Source organism: Dermacentor silvarum, chromosome 4, assembly GCF_013339745.2.
Source record: "Dermacentor silvarum isolate Dsil-2018 chromosome 4, BIME_Dsil_1.4, whole genome shotgun sequence".
NCBI classification, from domain to species: domain Eukaryota; kingdom Metazoa; phylum Arthropoda; class Arachnida; order Ixodida; family Ixodidae; genus Dermacentor; species Dermacentor silvarum.
In genome coordinates this window covers 215,318,277-215,335,835 of record NC_051157.2, presented here as the reverse complement: position 1 = coordinate 215,335,835, position 17,559 = coordinate 215,318,277, and the positions used below count along the sequence as shown (strand labels likewise).

General features: G+C 47.1%; 1 protein-coding gene across 5 annotated transcripts in view; it reads left to right on the top strand.

The window, feature by feature from the left end:
• The window catches only part of LOC119449227 (putative phosphoenolpyruvate synthase), a 614,437-nt gene that overhangs the window by 295,176 nt on the left and 301,702 nt on the right, over positions 1-17,559 (top strand). For all 5 annotated transcript variants that reach the window (XR_007466614.1, XR_007466613.1, XR_007466615.1 and 2 more), the window contains exon 20: positions 926-1,026. Coding sequence is in view for 2 of the 5 variants with exons in the window: in XM_049666356.1 (XP_049522313.1) it covers positions 926-1,026 (101 nt within the window). In the remaining 3 variants the exon portion in view is untranslated. The remainder of the gene's footprint in view (positions 1-925; positions 1,027-17,559) is intronic.

The following is a 17,559-nucleotide window of genomic DNA, read 5'->3' as shown; positions in this document are numbered from 1 at the left end:
CGCAGACATCATAACGTTCGTCACATAACATTCGCATGCAGACATCAGGTAATATGGCTTTCTTCACCCGGGTATTCTAATTCATATCATTTTTTTCATTTAGTTTTTAATACCGGCCTTTAGTCACTCACTAATTTCTATGGTTGTAATAGCTGAAACCCTGCTTCAAAAACTGAAGGGAGAGTAGAAAGCCGAACCGCTAGTGGATAAGAGGCTCCTTGTTGCCCCTCGCTTGCACTGAGTTGCTCATAACCTGAAGAAAGTGGCAGGCATAAGTTGTTTCCTCGGCACCGAATAAGCTGACTGGCTTGTGCTTCCTCAGGTCAATACCGCAGAAGCTGTCATTGAGTAAGAAGCAGCACGCTGGGCACTTTATCAAGAATAAGATTTTGCCTATTTATCTATGCACTGTTTTTCATGCACATGTGAGAGAAGACTGATTCTTATCAGCACATAAGAATCAACCAGCTTCATAAGCTCATTTATTTTGTTTCTTTTTCTTCTTTCTATCATTTAGTTATTAATAAAGGCGTTTAGTCACTCTCTCACTAATATGCACATACTCGACAATAGCAAAGCTGCCTTGGCACGCGGTTAATGGAGGCATATTATATAAGAAAGAAACAAGAAATTTATATCACAGATGCATATGGGGGCACTGCGCTCCAAAAAAACTGAAGTTATTCACGTGTATATTCGATTAAGCATCTGTTTGGATTATTCCGAAAGAAGGACACTCCTTCCTGTCCAGTCATTTTCTCGCACACCTTCCCGTATTCACCACCGTAAGGAGTAATTATTCGATTTTTGCAGGATGCCACAAATGGAAGTCTCGTCTTCCCTTTAAATGCTATACTAACTTCCTTGCGGAGCTTTCACCTCTGTTTAATAATGCTCTTTATTTTTTTATTTTTTTATTTTGCAGAAGGTGATGGCGTTGTAATGTTACCTGTGGCTGAAGGCCGATCACAAGCGGCTTGCATGTCAGACGAAGAAGTGGAAACGTTGGCTTACATTGGCACGCAGGTGAGTAACAGACATGATCGCTAAACTTATGTATTACTTTCATCCGATTGTCATCAGTAATTGCGGAGAGAATAGCAGAGCGTACTAGTAGAAAACTGGGTAACGTGACTGCATGAAAAGGCTACATGCAAATAACTGAGTTGTTGAAAGACTTATCTGCCGCAAGTAGGACACAGACACAAAAAAAGAAAGACGCATTGATGAGACTGCCTACTGCGTCGTGACGTCACCACACCTGCTGTGAAACAATAGTAAAACTGGTTCCAGGAAAGCTATTTTATTTATTTATTTATTTATTTATTTATTTATTTATTTATTACGCCCAAACGTATATGGCCCGCCAGTGAAATCGGCGATTGGATGTTTGAAGCCGCGAAGGAAGCGAGCGCCGGAGGAGGAAGACGCCGGGAGGTGGATAAGAGAATCGCGCGCGGGGTAGAGTGACCTAGAATAATAGGGGAGTGTCGACCAAAGCACCGGCTCCGGCGAGGGCCTTTTTCTGTGAACTGCCGCGCCGCCGCTGCTGCTCCGGACCCGCGGGCCTTTCGCGCTCGCGAAGCGCGCGAGTAGCGAGGGTCGTCTGCTATGCGCTGTAGTTTTTTTGCGTTCAGTTTCCAAGCAAAGCACTTAGAGTCTATTTAACTTGAAGAGTGCGATGCTGCGTGGAGCTTACCCATCTTTAAGCGTTGTCTTTGTGCTTGGGCAGCAAGAGAATGCAAAAACTAACGCGTCAAACTCATCAGCGTGGACTAGCTCCGGTGCTAGAGTTTGGGAACGGTAGTGCGGAAACTGCGCGTGCGTAGAAACGCGCTAAATGAGCCCGCGCAAGGAAAGAACGTAAAAAAAAAACGGTATTCGCATGGGTTCGCGGGGAATAGCACCATGCTTGTTATAATATTCTTGTTTTAATATTAGAAGTCTTGTTATAATATTCCGTGAATACTTTCTGAAATTACAAGCAAGTAACTTCTCATATTGATATCATAGTTATTGCTTAACGTGTGATTTTTTACGTAAACTAGCAAGCATTCATGGCGCGTCATTATATTGAGTGGGAAATCGCCTTGAGAATTACTTTCTTTGATGCACTAAAATATCGCTATTGATTCTACATATCCCTAAAATAGTTACCTTCAATCAGTAAAACATGAAAAGTTTATGTTCTGGTGATGAGTTGCCTCTTTCATTACGTAAATGCAAGTACTTAAGTTCGACACTTTGAAATCAAGATTGGCGTTCAACACGATCTTATCGTGCGGGTTTTCACCACACGTCATATTGTTGTCGTTAATCGCGACGTGAATCCAGGTATGTCAAGTTACTAATGCCATGACCCATCAGTCATCTTAGTCACACATTTGTGCCTTTCCACGCTATACTTTGGTATCTAGACCAAGTGAACGAGACGCGAGAGTTACGCGGTTTGTATTTATTTTTGGTACTGGGGCCCCACCGATGGTCATATTCCGCTTCCCAAGAGCCAGTTGAAGATTTCGACTTAATACAGAAACAGCAGAACGCGGGAGGCAGTCTTGTAAAACAAATCGAATGCATGAATAAAAGAAAATAAACGATAGGGTGTAAAAGCGTTAGCATGAGCTAGCCATACCTGCTACGTTCTCCTGGTTATCATCGCGATCTCCAGCTTATTTCCTTCTACAGCACGTTCCCGTTGCTCATTCCACGCATAACTAAATGAAGTAAGCGCGGAATGCGTTACTCAAACAACCGCGTAAGCGCGGACCAAGCTAGCTAGTAGGATATAGACAAAATACCCGTATTCACAGCCGGCAAGCCCCTTCTCTTTGCGGTGAGTCAATACGGTATTACCTTGCGGTGACGTGGTACTTATCCCAAATATCAAATTATCTCGATGTTGGCTAATAGCAACCAAAATATCAGTCTCGTAGCAGACGCCTGCCGCCTTGGCACGGCTTCCGCAGCGCAGAAAGCCCAGGGATTTATACACCCCCCCCCCTCAACACCCTCCTCCCCAAAAAAAAATTATTGCGGACCAACCCACCCCCCTTTCCTTCTTTCAGACAGGCACTCATCCTGGAAAAAAATTACGCTGAACCCATGCACTGTGGTAATTGCTTTAAGAAATATTTACTCTTTGCGGATGTGGAAGCTACGTGGCCTTAATTTTGCGGCCAAATTTTGATGTTCAGCGCGCAGACGACAGCGCTACACTGCGACCTGCAGGGAGCGGAGAATTCTTGATGTCGCGCTAAATGCTTGCGCGTGAATGTGAATAGAGATTCATGTTTGGTCTTTTTGTTTTTCCATTTTTAAGTCAACGTACTCGTATGCACAATACTGTCGGTTAGTAACTGTCGAGGTGCACCGTGGTGGAGGATGACGTCATGGAGGAGAAAATCTGCGACGCCAGTTGCGCAACTAGTCGGCAACGCCTTGGTTATCGCGTAGCGTGTCGCGTAATCGGTAGCGACGGCGATCCACTTATTCCCTCGAGTCGTCGTCGGAAAAGGGCCAAGCAGGTCAAGGCCTACGCGATAGAAAGGTTCACAGGGAACTTCAATTGGATGGAGTCGTCCGACAGGTGGCAGGAGAGGTTTTTTCCGGCGCTGACACAATTCCCAAGTTGCGACATAACGACGCACAGAGCGGTAGAGTCCCGGCCAGAAGAACCGGCGTCGTACGCGGTCGTATGTGCGCAAAACTCCGAGGTGTCCCGCCGTTGGTACATCGTGAAGTTGCTCGAGAACGACGGATCGTAGATGACGAGGAAACACAAAGAGAAACTCAGGGCCCTCAGGGTTGATATTGCGGCGGTAGAGGATGCCGTCGTGCAGCACGAACATGCGGCACGGGCCGTCGGTGCTGCCAGATTGCACTCCGGCGATGATGGCCTGCAAGGACTCGTCGCGATGTTGTTCAGCGCGCATGTCGCACATGTCAGTGAAAGCCAACACGCAGGTCTCCGGATCATGCGCAACAGGATCAGGAGGATCCACGGGATGACGAGAGAGGCAGTCAGCGTCCTTGTGCAGACGTCCAGACTTGTAGATGACAATAAAAGAAAATTGCTGAAGCCGCAAAGCCCAGCGACCAAGCCGTCCTGTCGGGTCCCGGAGGGAAGACAGCCAGCAGAGGGCATGATGGTCTGTAATGACCGAAAACGTGCGGCCGTACAAATATGGCCGGAAGTTGGCGACAGCCCACACTAAAGCCAAGCATTCACGCTCGGTGATGGAGTAATTCCTCTCAGAAGGTGACAGCAGGCGGCTGGCGCAAGCTATCACGCACTCGGTACCATTCTGCTGCTGGGCGAGAACAGCACCGATGCCGTGACCGCTGGCGTCAGTGTGGACTTCGGTCGGTGCAGATGGATCAAAGTGGGCAAGTATGGGAGGGGTGGTCAGAAAACCGATGAGAGCGGCGAACGCGTGAGCCTGCTCCGGGCCCCATGAGAAAGGCGTATTCTTCTTGAGAAGATCTGTCAAAGGGCGAGCAACGTCGGCGAAGTTTTTGACATCTAAGGCCCATTTCACTTACTTCGTGCGTGGGCAAATTAATGGAACATGTTATTCAGAGCAGGCTGAATAGGTTTCTGGAAGATCAGGGACTGTACCCCGACACCATGATTGGTTTTAGGTCTCATCTATCGGCATGCGACATCATGCTCCAGCTCAAAGAACAGGTGATAGACAACAAAACAGTAGACACCAGGGTAGTCGTAGGATTAGATGTTTCTAAAGCATTCGATAATGTGAAGCATTCGGCCATATTGGAGAGTCTCGGAGCTCTCAATGTGGGCACGAAGACTTACAATTATGTAAAGGATTTTCTTACGAATAGAACGGCAACGATCAGCTTGGGAGGGCAGTCATTGGAAGGTATTAAACTGGGAAGCAAGGGTACGCCGCAGGGATCAGTTCTGTCGCCCACCTTGTTTAACGTCGTGATGATGGGTCTCCCCGGGAAGCTGGCAAGCATAGAAGGACTGAACCATACGCTATACGCGGACGATCTGACGCTATGGATGAACAGAGGCAGTGACGGGCACATCGAAGAGACGCTTCAGAGGCCAATCAAAGCTATCGAGGAATATCTGGAGCCGATTGGCCTCAGGTGCTCGGCGGAGAAGTCGGAGGTTCTTTTCCTAACATCACAGACGCGGCGACGGGGAAGGGGACAGGACCCGGGGCACGGCATCGAGCTCAGGGTAAACGGTAACATTATTCGCACAGTCGACAGTATCAGGGTCTTGGGTTTGCGGATTCAAGCAAACGGCAAAAACGCCGAGACGATCCAACGACTGGAAGCGAGTACCAGCCAGACGTGCCGATTACTCAAGCGAATAGCAAACAAACACGCGGGTATGAAGGAAGCGAACCTCCTAAGGTTAGTGCAATCGTTCGTAATTAGCAGGGTCGTATACGTAGCCCCCTACCTGAAATTCACCAAAGCAGAGAAGGACAAGGTCGAGATCATTATTAGGAAGGGGATCAAGACGGCTCTCGGTCTTCCCCCGAACACATCAACGAACAAAATCTTAAGTTTAGGGGTGTCCAACACCCTAGACGAGCTCCTTGAAGCGGCGACAGTATCACAATATCAGAGACTGCTACGCACTCAGACTGGTAGAAGGATCCTGGAGCGGCTGGGGTTCGAGCCCCAGGCATGTTCCAAGCAGACAGGCAAAGTCCCACCGCGAGTCAGGGACAAGCTGAAAATACTCCCGTTGCCCAAGAATATGCACCCGGTGCATCACGAGAGCAGGCGAAAGGACAGAGCTGAGGCGCTGCAGAAAAGGCTGGAAGGCAGGCAGGATGTGATATACACGGACGCGGCCGAATACAAGCAAGGCAAAGTATACGCAGCCGTAATTACACGCGAAAACGGAGGCCCTATCTCGTGCTGCAGCGTCACACATTTAGGAGCAACGGAGGCGGAAGAAGTTGCCATTGCGCTGGCTTTGACTCAAAAGAATGTGAGAGTTATTGTTAGTGATTCCAAATCTGCAATCAGAAATTTTGATGCGGGCAGGATTTCCGCCGCAGCTGTACACATATTAGCCGTCGGACAGCCCCCGGCGGAGCAGGTTTCGCTAATCTGGACACCGGCTCATCAGGGTTTGCGAGGGAACGAGAAGGCGCACGCGCTGGCCCGAGGTCTCACTTTCCGGGATTCCAGCGCTGTCTCGACAACACCCCCAAGCGAGGAACCCCTACAGACCGCTGACGATCTGAGCACTTTTCAAGAAATTCTTAACCATTATAAGCTGGGGCGTAAGACTTACCCGAGAGCGGATAAGAACCTTACCAAAAGCGAGGAAGTTATGTGGAGGAAACTGCAAACAGGGGTATTTCCGAACCCACAACTGTTGAGCAAATGGCATCCCTCGGTGTATAGCCCTCGGTGTACGCATTGCAATGGTATAGCGGACTTAGTCCACATGGTTTGGACCTGTCCTAACTTTGATGAGCCAGATAGATGCAGAGAATCCTGGGAGTCCTTGCTACTCAACGAAGAAGAAAATGCACAACGACAAGTCATTGGTCTCGCCCTGACCGCCGCCGCGTCCCAAGGGATCCCGGTCGACGGTTAGGGAGGATGAGTGTGGGTTTAGGCTGAAGCCTCTACCCCGTCATCTAGTTGACGGGTGCAAATAAAGTCTCTTCTCTCTCTCTCTCTGACGAAACGCCGAAAGTAAGAACACAGGCCGACGAAGCAGCGCACGTCAGAAGCAGAACGAGGCACAGGGAAACTGCGAACGGCGCGAACTTTGTCAGGATCTGGTTGCACACCGGTTGCGTTAACTAGATGTCCCAACACGGTAATCTGACGGCGCCCGAATTGACATTTCGTTGAGTTCAGCTGAAGGCCGGCTTTTCGGAAGACCGCAAGAATTGCAGCGAGTCGCGTAAGGTGGCTGCTGAACGTGGAAGAAAAAACAATAACGTCGTCAAGATAACAAAGACAGGTGGTCCATTTGTAGCCTCGCAGAAGAGAGTCCATCATTCGTTCAAATGTCGCAGGAGCATTGCATAGGCCAAAGGGCACCACTTTGAACTGATATAAACCATCAGGTGTTATGAAGGCAGTCTTCTCGCGGTCCATTTCATCAACAGAAATCTGCCAGTAGCCGGATCGAAGATCAATAGACGAGAAGTATGTAGCTCCGTGTAAGCAGTCCAAGGCGTCATCGATGCGTGGTAATGGGTAGACGTCTTTTCGCGTGATCTTGTTTAAATGGCGATAGTCGACGCAAAAACGCCAGGTACCATCCTTTTTCTTTACAAGGACGACTGGCGAAGCCCAAGGACTGGCTGATGGCTCGATGACCCCTTTCCGGAGCATTTTGTCCACTTCTGATTGGATTACTCTACGTTCAGCATGTGATACACGATAGGGACGCCGACGAATAGGATTCATGTCTCCAGTGTTTATACGGTGGTGAACAACAGATGTTTGGCCGAAAGGGCGATCGCCGAAATCAAAGATGTCACTGTCGGAGGTCCTTAGCCTGAGCAGAGGTGAGGTCAGGTGCAATCATTTTGGCGAAGTAATCCGTGAAAGAACCAGATCTGTGAGCTGCAATTGGTGCTAATAATCCACTCTCGGCATCCATACTCTCAATGTCAAATCCGGACGTACTAGAAATGCTGGCCAAGAACATGCCGGCCGGAAGCACTTGAGGGCACAGGCTGAAGTTCAGAAGCGGGAGAACGACGTCATTATTCGTAAACGTGATCAGCGTATGCGGAACAGCAACGTTTCGGTTCAAAAGCACGTCGACGATGGGGCGAAGCACATAGTCACCGTCAGGAACCTGTGGCTGTGCGGTCAAAGCGACGTAAGTGACTGCCTCGGGTGACAGACGCACATCTTGAAGCGAGCACAGGCGCGTTGGCGCGGTGCTTGGAGCATCGGCGAGTTGAGGCAGTTCCGACTGAATGACGCCGGTTTCGCAGTCGATGAGAGCATAATGGTTGGATAAAACGTCCAACCCAAGGATAACGTCGTGAGGGCAGTTGTCGATCACAGCAAAGAGAACAGAAGTTGGGCGGCCGGCTATACTTAAACGCACAGTACACATTCCGAGAACAACCAGCACGCCACCCACTCTTCAACGTCGGCGCCATCGGTCCCACAGAAAGTTTCGGGATCCTTGGCTTGTACAACCACAACCGATGGGGACGACGACGTAGCTGGCGACGGTGACGTTGACGTTGAAGGCGGCAACGACGTTGATCCTGCGTGCTCACCGTCAGTCATAGTGGGGACGGTGATGCGACGTCCACTGCGGAGCTCCGTTTCCAGCCTTGGTACCCAGCACCTCCACCAATATGTTACGGGGATGTTGGGAGTATAGGCTGGATGTATTTACAATATATACACAAGTAGAGTTAGTGCGGTCAAGATAGCTGACCAGCAACAACACGAAGCAGCCAGTGTCTCTCGATCTTCTTCTTTTCTTTTCTCCTATTCTTCCGTAACAATACGTGCAGTACGAGCACTACCCCTTTGTTTAGTCGTAAAGTTTACAATGTGGCACATAGCTCTCGTTACCGTTAAGCTACGAACGACTAGACTGGGGAATGAGTAGAACTTACAGGCGGTATCCCGGAGAGCTGGCTTCACAGCGAGCACTGCTATTGCTTGAATGCGAGGTCGAGAGAAAAATGTTTTCCCTGCTTTGTCATCAGCTGCAATGAAGATACTGTTTCTTCCCGTAGGAATTGCTGCCGTTGAAAGAAGCTTTTCTACCATGAACAAGCTCTTAACATCAGAAAGATGTCACATGAAGTCGGCCAATGTCGACGCGCTGACGAAAATTTCTATAGAAGCTACAAGTATCCCCAATATTAGGAACGCAACGGACGAAGAAATGGATGAATATTTGCCGTTTGTGGACCAAACCTACATGAAAACAAAAATATTAACATCAAATTTTATGATAACATGCCATGAAAATTGATAGTAACGTTTAGAATTCCTTTCATATCTCATTCTTAAATAAGAAAATCCTATTTAAGTATTGTTCTCTTTTCTACCACTGTTGCCCGATTCATGACCAATCCCCCGTAGTGGGTTGTGCTATACATATATGCACCAAACCAAACCAAACCTACATGATGTGAACCAAGAAACCACGTCTGGTATTGTAGATACGTGCGGGGTGACACGATGCAATTGTGTAGTTTGTGTCGTCCCAGCTTTTTTTTAAATTATTACTTTGTGAATGTGACAGCCACGGTTGACCTAGTAGTTTCTTTGGATATTGTATGTACCGGATTGTAGCGTACATGATGCGCATATATACTTTTTATTGCGAATCATTTCTTGGCGTTCATATACCACTTTGAGAGTATTTTACTATCCGCCTACGTCTTGGTGCTCTCATGGTCGTTTCGTTAACTTGGTAGTAGAGCACTGCACGGGCTCGGGCTTACCCGAAAGCCCGGGCCCGGCCCGGCCCGTGGACCGGGCCGGGTAGAGCAGTTTTTTCACGGGCTCGGGCCCGGCTCGGGCATGGCGTGTGCTTTTTGACGCGGGCCCGGGCCGGGCTCGGGTTTTTTGACGCGGGCCCGGGCTGGGCTCGGGCTTTCTGGTGGGGCGCATGTAACGTGCAGCAAGTTATTCTCGAGGGTCTCAACTCTGAAAAACATCTATTTTTCGGTCTCGGGCCGGGTTCGGGCCGGTTTCGGGTCGGGCTCGGGCCTAAGGTAAAGGGGTGGCGGGCCGGGCCGGGCGGGTAACGTAGATTATTTCCGGGCCCGGGCCGGGCCCGGGTCTCGCCATAAATGTTTTTATCGGGCTTGGGCGGGCCGCCCAATGTAAAAACGGGCCCGGGCCGGACCCGGGCCGCAGAAATTGGCCCGTGCAGTGCTCTACTTGGTACGTACCAAAATTGACATAGTATAACAAGAGTGTATGACGAACATGAATGATAGGTCATGATATGAATATCATGACATGTCTGGCATGTAGGTAATGAAACAGCCGCCTCAGGGTCGTTTCGTTTACATGGTATCGAAGTTGGCATAATATGACAAGAGTGTATGACGACCATAAATGATAGTTCATGACATGAATATCATGACATGTGTGTCATGTAAGTCATAAAACAGTCGCCTACATCTTGGTGCTCTCATGGCCGTTTCGTTAACTTGGTATGTACCAAAATTGCCATAGTATGACAAGAATGTATGACGAACATAAATGATAGGTTATGACATGCATGTCATGTAGGTCATGAAACAGTCACCTACGTCTTGGTGTTCTCATGGTCGTTTCGTTAACTAGTTATGTACCAAAATTGGCATAGTATGACAAAAGTATGTGACGAACATAAATGATAGGTTATGACATGCATGTCATGTACGTCATGAAACAGCCACCTACGTCTTGGTGTTCTGATGGTCGTTTCGTTAACTAGGTATGTACCAAAATTGGCATATTATGACAAAAGTGTGTGACGAACATAAATGATAGGTTATGACATGCATGTCATGTAGGTCATGAAACAGCCGCCTACGTCTTGGTGTTCTGATGGTCGTTTCGTTAACTTGGTATGTACCGAAATTGGCATAGTATGACAAAAGTGTGTGACGAACATAAATGATAGGTTATGACATGCATGTCATGTAGGTCATGAAACATTCACCTACGTCTTGGTGTTCTCATGGTCGTTTCGTTAACTAGGTATGTACTAAAATTGGCATAGTATGACAAAAGTGTGTGACGAACATAAATGATAGGTTATGACATGCATGTCATGTAGGTCATGAAACAGCCACCTACGTCTTGGTGTTCTCATGGTCGTTTCGTTAACTAGGTATGTACCAAAATTGGCATAGTATGACAAAAGTGTGTGACGAACATAAATTATAGGTTATGACATGCATGTCATGTAGGTCATGAAACAGCCGCCTACGTCTTGGTGTTCTGATGGTCGTTTCGTTAACTTGGTATGTACCAAAATTGGCATAGTATGACAAAAGTGTGTGACGAACATAAATGATAGGTTATGACATGCATGTCATGTAGGTCATGAAACAGCCACCTACGTCTTGGTGTTCTCATGGTGATTTCGTTAACTAGGTATGTACCAAAATTGGCATAGTATGACAAAAGTGTGTGACGAACATAAATGATAGGTTATGACATGCATGTCATGTAGGTCATGAAACAGCCGCCTACGTCTTGGTGTTCTGATGGTCGTTTCGTTAACTTGGTGTGTACCAAAATTGGCATAGTATGACAAAAGTGTGTGACGAACAGAAATGATAGGTTATGACATGCATGTCATGTAGGTCATGAAACAGTCACCTACGTCTTGGTGTTCTCATGGTCGTTTCGTTAACTTGGTGTGTACCAAAATTGGCATAGTATGACAAAAGTGTGTGACGAACATAAATGATAGGTTATGACATGCATGTCATGTAGGTCATGAAACAGTCACCTACGTCTTGGTGTTCTCATGGTCGTTTCGTTAACTTGGTATGTACCGAAATTGGCATAGTATGACAAAAGTGTGTGACGAACATAAATGATAGGTTATGACATGCATGTCATGTAGGTCATGAAACAGCCACCTACGTCTTGGTGTTCTCATGGTCGTTTCGTTAACTAGGTATGTACCGAAATTGGCATAGTATGACAAAAGTGTGTGACGAACATAAATGATAGGTTATGACATGCATGTCATGTAGGTCATGAAACAGCCGCCTACGTCTTGGTGTTCTGATGGTCGTTTCGTTAACTTGGTATGTACCGAAATTGGCATAGTATGACAAAAGTGTGTGACGAACATAAATGATAGGTTATGACATGCATGTCATGTAGGTCATGAAACAGCCACCTACGTCTTGGTGTTCTGATGGTCGTTTCGTTAACTTGGTATGTACCGAAATTGGCATAGTATGACAAAAGTGTGTGACGAACATAAATGATAGGTTATGACATGCATGTCAAGTAGGTCATGAAACAGTCACCTACGTCTTGGTGTTCTCATGGTCGTTTCGTTAACTAGGTATGTACCAAAATTGGCATAGTATGACAAAAGTGTGTGACGAACATAAATGATAGGTTATGACATGCATGTCATGTAGGTCATGAAACAGCCACCTACGTCTTGGTGTTCTCATGGTCGTTTCGTTAGCTTGGTAGGCTCCACGCTCACTGCTTCGCATAACATCGATTCCCACAGGGCGTTTATCTGACGGCTTTTCTTTTTGTTCTTAGTTATATTTTAATTGCATTGTTTTGAAGTATATGACTTCTCCGTGCCTTTGGTGCTTGGTATTTTTTTTTCTCGTGCAAAGTGATATCGCACTTAGTTTTGAAAACGTCTGGACTTTGTTCTTTCAATAAGACTTGTAGATTAAGAACTTGCTTCACTTCGTTTTGCATAGAAAAAAAAAGAATAAACTTCGTGCAATCAAATGAAAACTCTACATGATGTCCCTTATGTTCTTGCAATTTTCAAACGCGGTGACAGAATGCCATGGGTGTTTAAATATAGTACTGAATTTATGATCCCGAAAACTAGGCACAGCTCTCATTCGTGCCTGCCTGTATCCACCTTCTTTGTAACAATGTTTGCGCAACAGCATGAGCTCTACATGCACCAACAAAGACGAACTCCCTTGTTGGATGTGGCTTAATATGCTTGCTTAAAGCGTTAATTAGTGCACTTCTGCTAATTACCAGATTTTCCGCCACCATTTGTTGAGAAACGCGTTCAGCCTTAATTAGGTAAAACAGCGTGGTAAAAAGAGCGCTAGCCCCTTGAACCGCTTACCCCGGGTCCGGTACAGCAGCGCCGCGGCGCGGGAGTTCACAAGAAAAGGTCCTCGCTCCTCCTATGCATTCGCGCGGCGCTTTGGACACTCTCCAATATTCTAGGTCACTTAAGTCGGGGTAAGTACGAAGGAGTGCGCCGAGCGCGCGGCAAAGCATCGCCACCTAGAGGAAAGGCTAGGAGGCGTTGAGCGAAGCGGGGAAGGAGAAAAGAGGCGAAGTGTCGCGGCAGGGGAAAGTAGGCGGAGGCGCACTTGGCGCGCTGGGGTGTTCTTTCTGGGGTTTTACGTGCCAAGACCAGTTCTGATTATGTGGCACGCTGTACTGGGCTCCGGATTAATTTTGACCACCTGGGGTTGGTTGACCTCCTCTGGCAGTTGCTACGGGCGCTGTGCGCGGAGAGGACACACAGGGTTGGTCTCACGATCTTTTTCACTTTCCTTTCACCTTTCTAATCTGAACGTAACTGCTCTGTCAACACGTCGCCACATCGAAATAAGTGTCCGCTTATACAAAACCATTAAGACGGTGTCCTTCCTCCCCGCACATACCACATACGGCGTAGCCGCGCCGTATGTGGTATGTGCGAGTGAAAGCGTGAGAGGGTAAGCCTACGATGGCGGCTGAACCTCCCGCACACAAGAAAGGAAAGCGGGGAGGAAGGACACCGTCTTGATGGATTTGTATAAGCGGACACTGCGTGATGAGTTAGATTGCCCAGAAGCATTTCGATGTGGCGACGTGTTGACAGAGCAGTTACGTTCAGATTAGAAAGGTGAAAGGAAAGTGAAAAGTCCCTATTATATCTATGTCAGATGAAACGCACATATTTCTTCTCTATAGAGTCAACCTCGCTAATATCATTTTCCTGAGAGGAGCTACAGACTTCCCATGCATATCCAAACATTGTGCGGATTAGTGTTTGGTATGTTAGCAATTTAGTTTCTGAGAAGCCGCAAGGAGATTGCGCTGGAGGTAGCCACGTTTTTTTTTGGAGGGGAGGGGTTTTAATTGCCTATTCCTTCGATTTGATTTCTCTAAGACAAATTATGAGTGAAGAGGAATCCGAGACACTTATATTCAGGGGCCTATATTAGTAACGAATTAGTGAAACAGCAGGAGAAAAGAGAAGGAGCTAAACGCCTTGTGAACGTCATGTAGACGGCTTTGCAATACTTATTTACCAGGTGTTACATCATGAGCAAAAGGGCGTTAATGCATTGTTAAAAGCAACATGATCTTCAGGATAGTTAATTTAATGGTATAACACGCAATGGCTAGCAAAGAGACGTATGTTAGTAATTGTATTCCACTTCTGCGATTAGAAACTGTGTGCCGTATTTACTCGATTGTAACGCTAGCATTTTTCAATGATTTTTTTTTTCGCTTGAACTCGGCCCTCGCGTTACATTAGAATAACGGCAAAGCCGAGGCTCGGCGGCTCGACGTAAATAAGTCGACGATTCTCGGATGGTGGCATCAGTGGGAGGTTTTACCGTAGTCCGATTAAAACACAGGTCAAAAGAAGGCACAGGGACACTTGCAGCGCCGTGTGTGTCCCTGTGTGTTTTCTTTTTTCTCGTCTTTTATACGCGCTACCGTAAACCCTTCAAGATGCGTTACCAACAAGCCCCCCAGGCAGCACACGAGCAATGGTCCAAGCATGCCCAATTCTGGCAAAAATTGGTGCCAGTTCTTTACCAATGCTGGCATATTGGCAAAGTGCAACCCAATCCAAGGCTGGCCCAGAGTTGAAACCAAGATAGGCCGAATATTATGCCAGTGCATCAGCCATTGTTTTGCTAGCGTAGTACCAGCAATGAGCCATTTCGCTGCCAATAATAATGCCAGCTTTCGGCCAATCCCCCCTGCATGACGAATATTGTAAATATGCTGGCTCTATACATTGCAGCCATTATTACCGCTAGCCTTTTGCTAGTGGAATTCTTGATAGCAATTGCTCCCATACTGGCTATATCGATTGTCTCTAGGAAAACGCGATGTAAATATAATAGGTCAAGAATCAGAAGTTCTCTACACATGCAAATAATATTAAAAGAATACTGAACGATAATTTTATAACAGTTTATTTACAAATAAATAAGCGCAAACAGGAATTTTTCGTCGACCTAAATGGATGACGCTGGGTTGTGTTAAAACAGTTCATTTGCAAGCAAGTGCCAAAGAGCCATCTACCCTGAAGCTAGGTGGATGACGGTGGATTAGGCAGAGACCTGAGGATAGGAATTAGGCAAGGTGCCGAGGACGGTGGGATGGCCAGGGTTTTCCGGGCAGGGAGCTGACGTGGGTAGGCTGGTTGGTCAGGCTCCTGAGGACCGCGATAATGCAGTGGTTTCATTGCATATACTGCCACCTCCCACAGCGACTCCCCCTTTATTTGGAGGAGATGCTTGCGTTGGAAAATAAAAAAAAATAATCAGACATGACGGAATGACAAATGTATGTGGCAATGTTTTCATGTTGACAAATCACCATACTGCAAGAATAGAATTGAAGCTCAACGTTTGAACAGAATTACCTGTCTGATTGGGAAAATAATTAGGACTTTGAGAGTGACTTCAGCAAAATAGGAGAATTTATTATCCCGACATTTCGGGGCCCATTCGGCTCCTTCTGCGGGGGTATTCTTCGGAGGTGCGGTGTGCAGCTTTTAGAAAGTCCCTTCGTCGTAAAGAAAGGAGGGGGGGGGAGAGTGGAAGGTGGGGAGACACTTGACAGGACACCTTTACTTGACAGACAGAAAAGACGAAAGGATGGGGTGGCGGCGGTGTTGCTGGCGGTGATGACTGATGCTAAGGGCGCTTGATCCCCGGGAATGCCGTCCAAGGGGGGGGGGGGGGGTGAGCGTGAGGGGGAAAAGAAGTTTGAGCAGAGATTTCGGAGGAGTTAGTAAATTTTTCTGCAAAACAATTGTGAGGCAACATTATTTAATATTCCAACATATATGACATCTTCTGTAGAAGGTGTTACAGCGAAGATTTACAACCAACAAAGTGCACAGGATCCGTCCGTCTTGTTTACACCCCACACCTAGTCAACGTAGCACTTTAGAATTAAAGCAGTGCAACAAAACTTATTACAGCATAAAATACCTAGTTTCAAGTAGTGTATATACAATGAAGCCTTCGTGCAAACTTTTATATGTGAAATTCCAGAAGTTGCGCCAGGAGGCACTAGCAAAAATAGGAATTTATTACACGGAAAGAAAAAAAAAATACTACCGCGTGCGCTTGCGGAAAATCATGCTTACCTAGAACAGTGAGAATAAGCCTGGTTCCTGGGAATTACTAGCAGGATCAGGCAACACCCATGGCGTGATAAAATCACAAAGTCCTGGAATTGGATGAAATTCACAAACAGGGATTTACACGTGTTCTACGCTGGACACTCTTCAAGGGCTCTCAATAAAAGAGGTTAGGCAATTACAGGTACTCCATCTTAGTCAGGGCCGTTTCAGTAGTATATAGATACCGCGTTATATTAAAATAAAAATGGCATTGGAAAATATATTGTCACGTGCCGCAGAAGGCCTTTAATAATAACAAGAAGTACTGCACCGGCAGATATGAGCACTAGCCAAGAATTAAGATGGCTGACCCCAAAACAAAAACTTCTTCTCTCCTTGCCTGAATACTGGCTCGCGCTCGTCGCACCTCCTGACCTGGTGGCATTTTCCCCCCGTGAAAAAAAAAAAATACGGGCATCGTCCCGATGCTAGTGCTAGTTGACGTAGGTAGAAGAAAAAAAAAGGGGGGAACGAACATAAAGTAGGCACAAGTGGGGGTGAGGGAGAAAAAAAAAGAAAGTAAGTCATAAAGTTGAGACGTTGTCGCACTGTCGTGCGAAATAAGGCTCGAGTCGTACAACGTGCACAATTTCCGAGTGGTGCCTTCGACGCTGGGGCGATATGGCGCTATCCGGGAGAACCTCGTAGTTCACGTCACTAACGCGGCGCAGCACTTTGTAGGGTCCAAAGTAGCGACTGAGCTGTTTCTCTGACAACCCCTGGCGGCGCACCGGCGTCCACACCCAAACTTGATCGCCCGCGTGGTATTCCACTTGGCGATGGCGAAGATTGTAGCGGCGTGCATGTACACTCTGCTGTTGCGTGATGTGTAGGTGTGCCAATTGGCGAGCTTCTTCGGCGTACTGTGTAAATTGCTCAGCGTCAGGGGTGAGCAACGCGTCGTAATCGTGTGGAAGCATCGCATCCAGCATGGTCTGAACCTCACGTCCATAGACAAGACGAAACGGCGTGAAGAAGTTTGTGTTCAATCGGTCCGTCAACCCGCTGGTCTGCGGATGATATTGACACGTATACATGTTTATCTTTCGCCGATGGCCGCTTTCCACCGGCTAACGAATGTTAAACGTTATCGCTCGGCGCAGGACGCGCCTGTATCGGAAGTTTCTAGAACGTTATCGATGCTTCTTTCCGTTGCCTGTTTTCACCGACGCTTATGTTATCTGATTGTATGAGCGACGCGAATTGTCTAGAACTTTCTGGAAGACACGCGCGTACCAGGGATTATTCTGGAACCTTCGATGACTCAGGTATAAAAGCCGACGCGTTTTGCCGCTGATCAGATTTTCGACGACCGCCGACTGTGTTCGCCGCTTTCGTTGTGCTTTGAGTGTAGCTTGCTTTTGTGGGCACAGGTTCGCCCAATAAAGAATCAGTTTAGTCATACACAGTTCTACGACTGTTTACTTCAGCGTCACTACTACGTGACATCT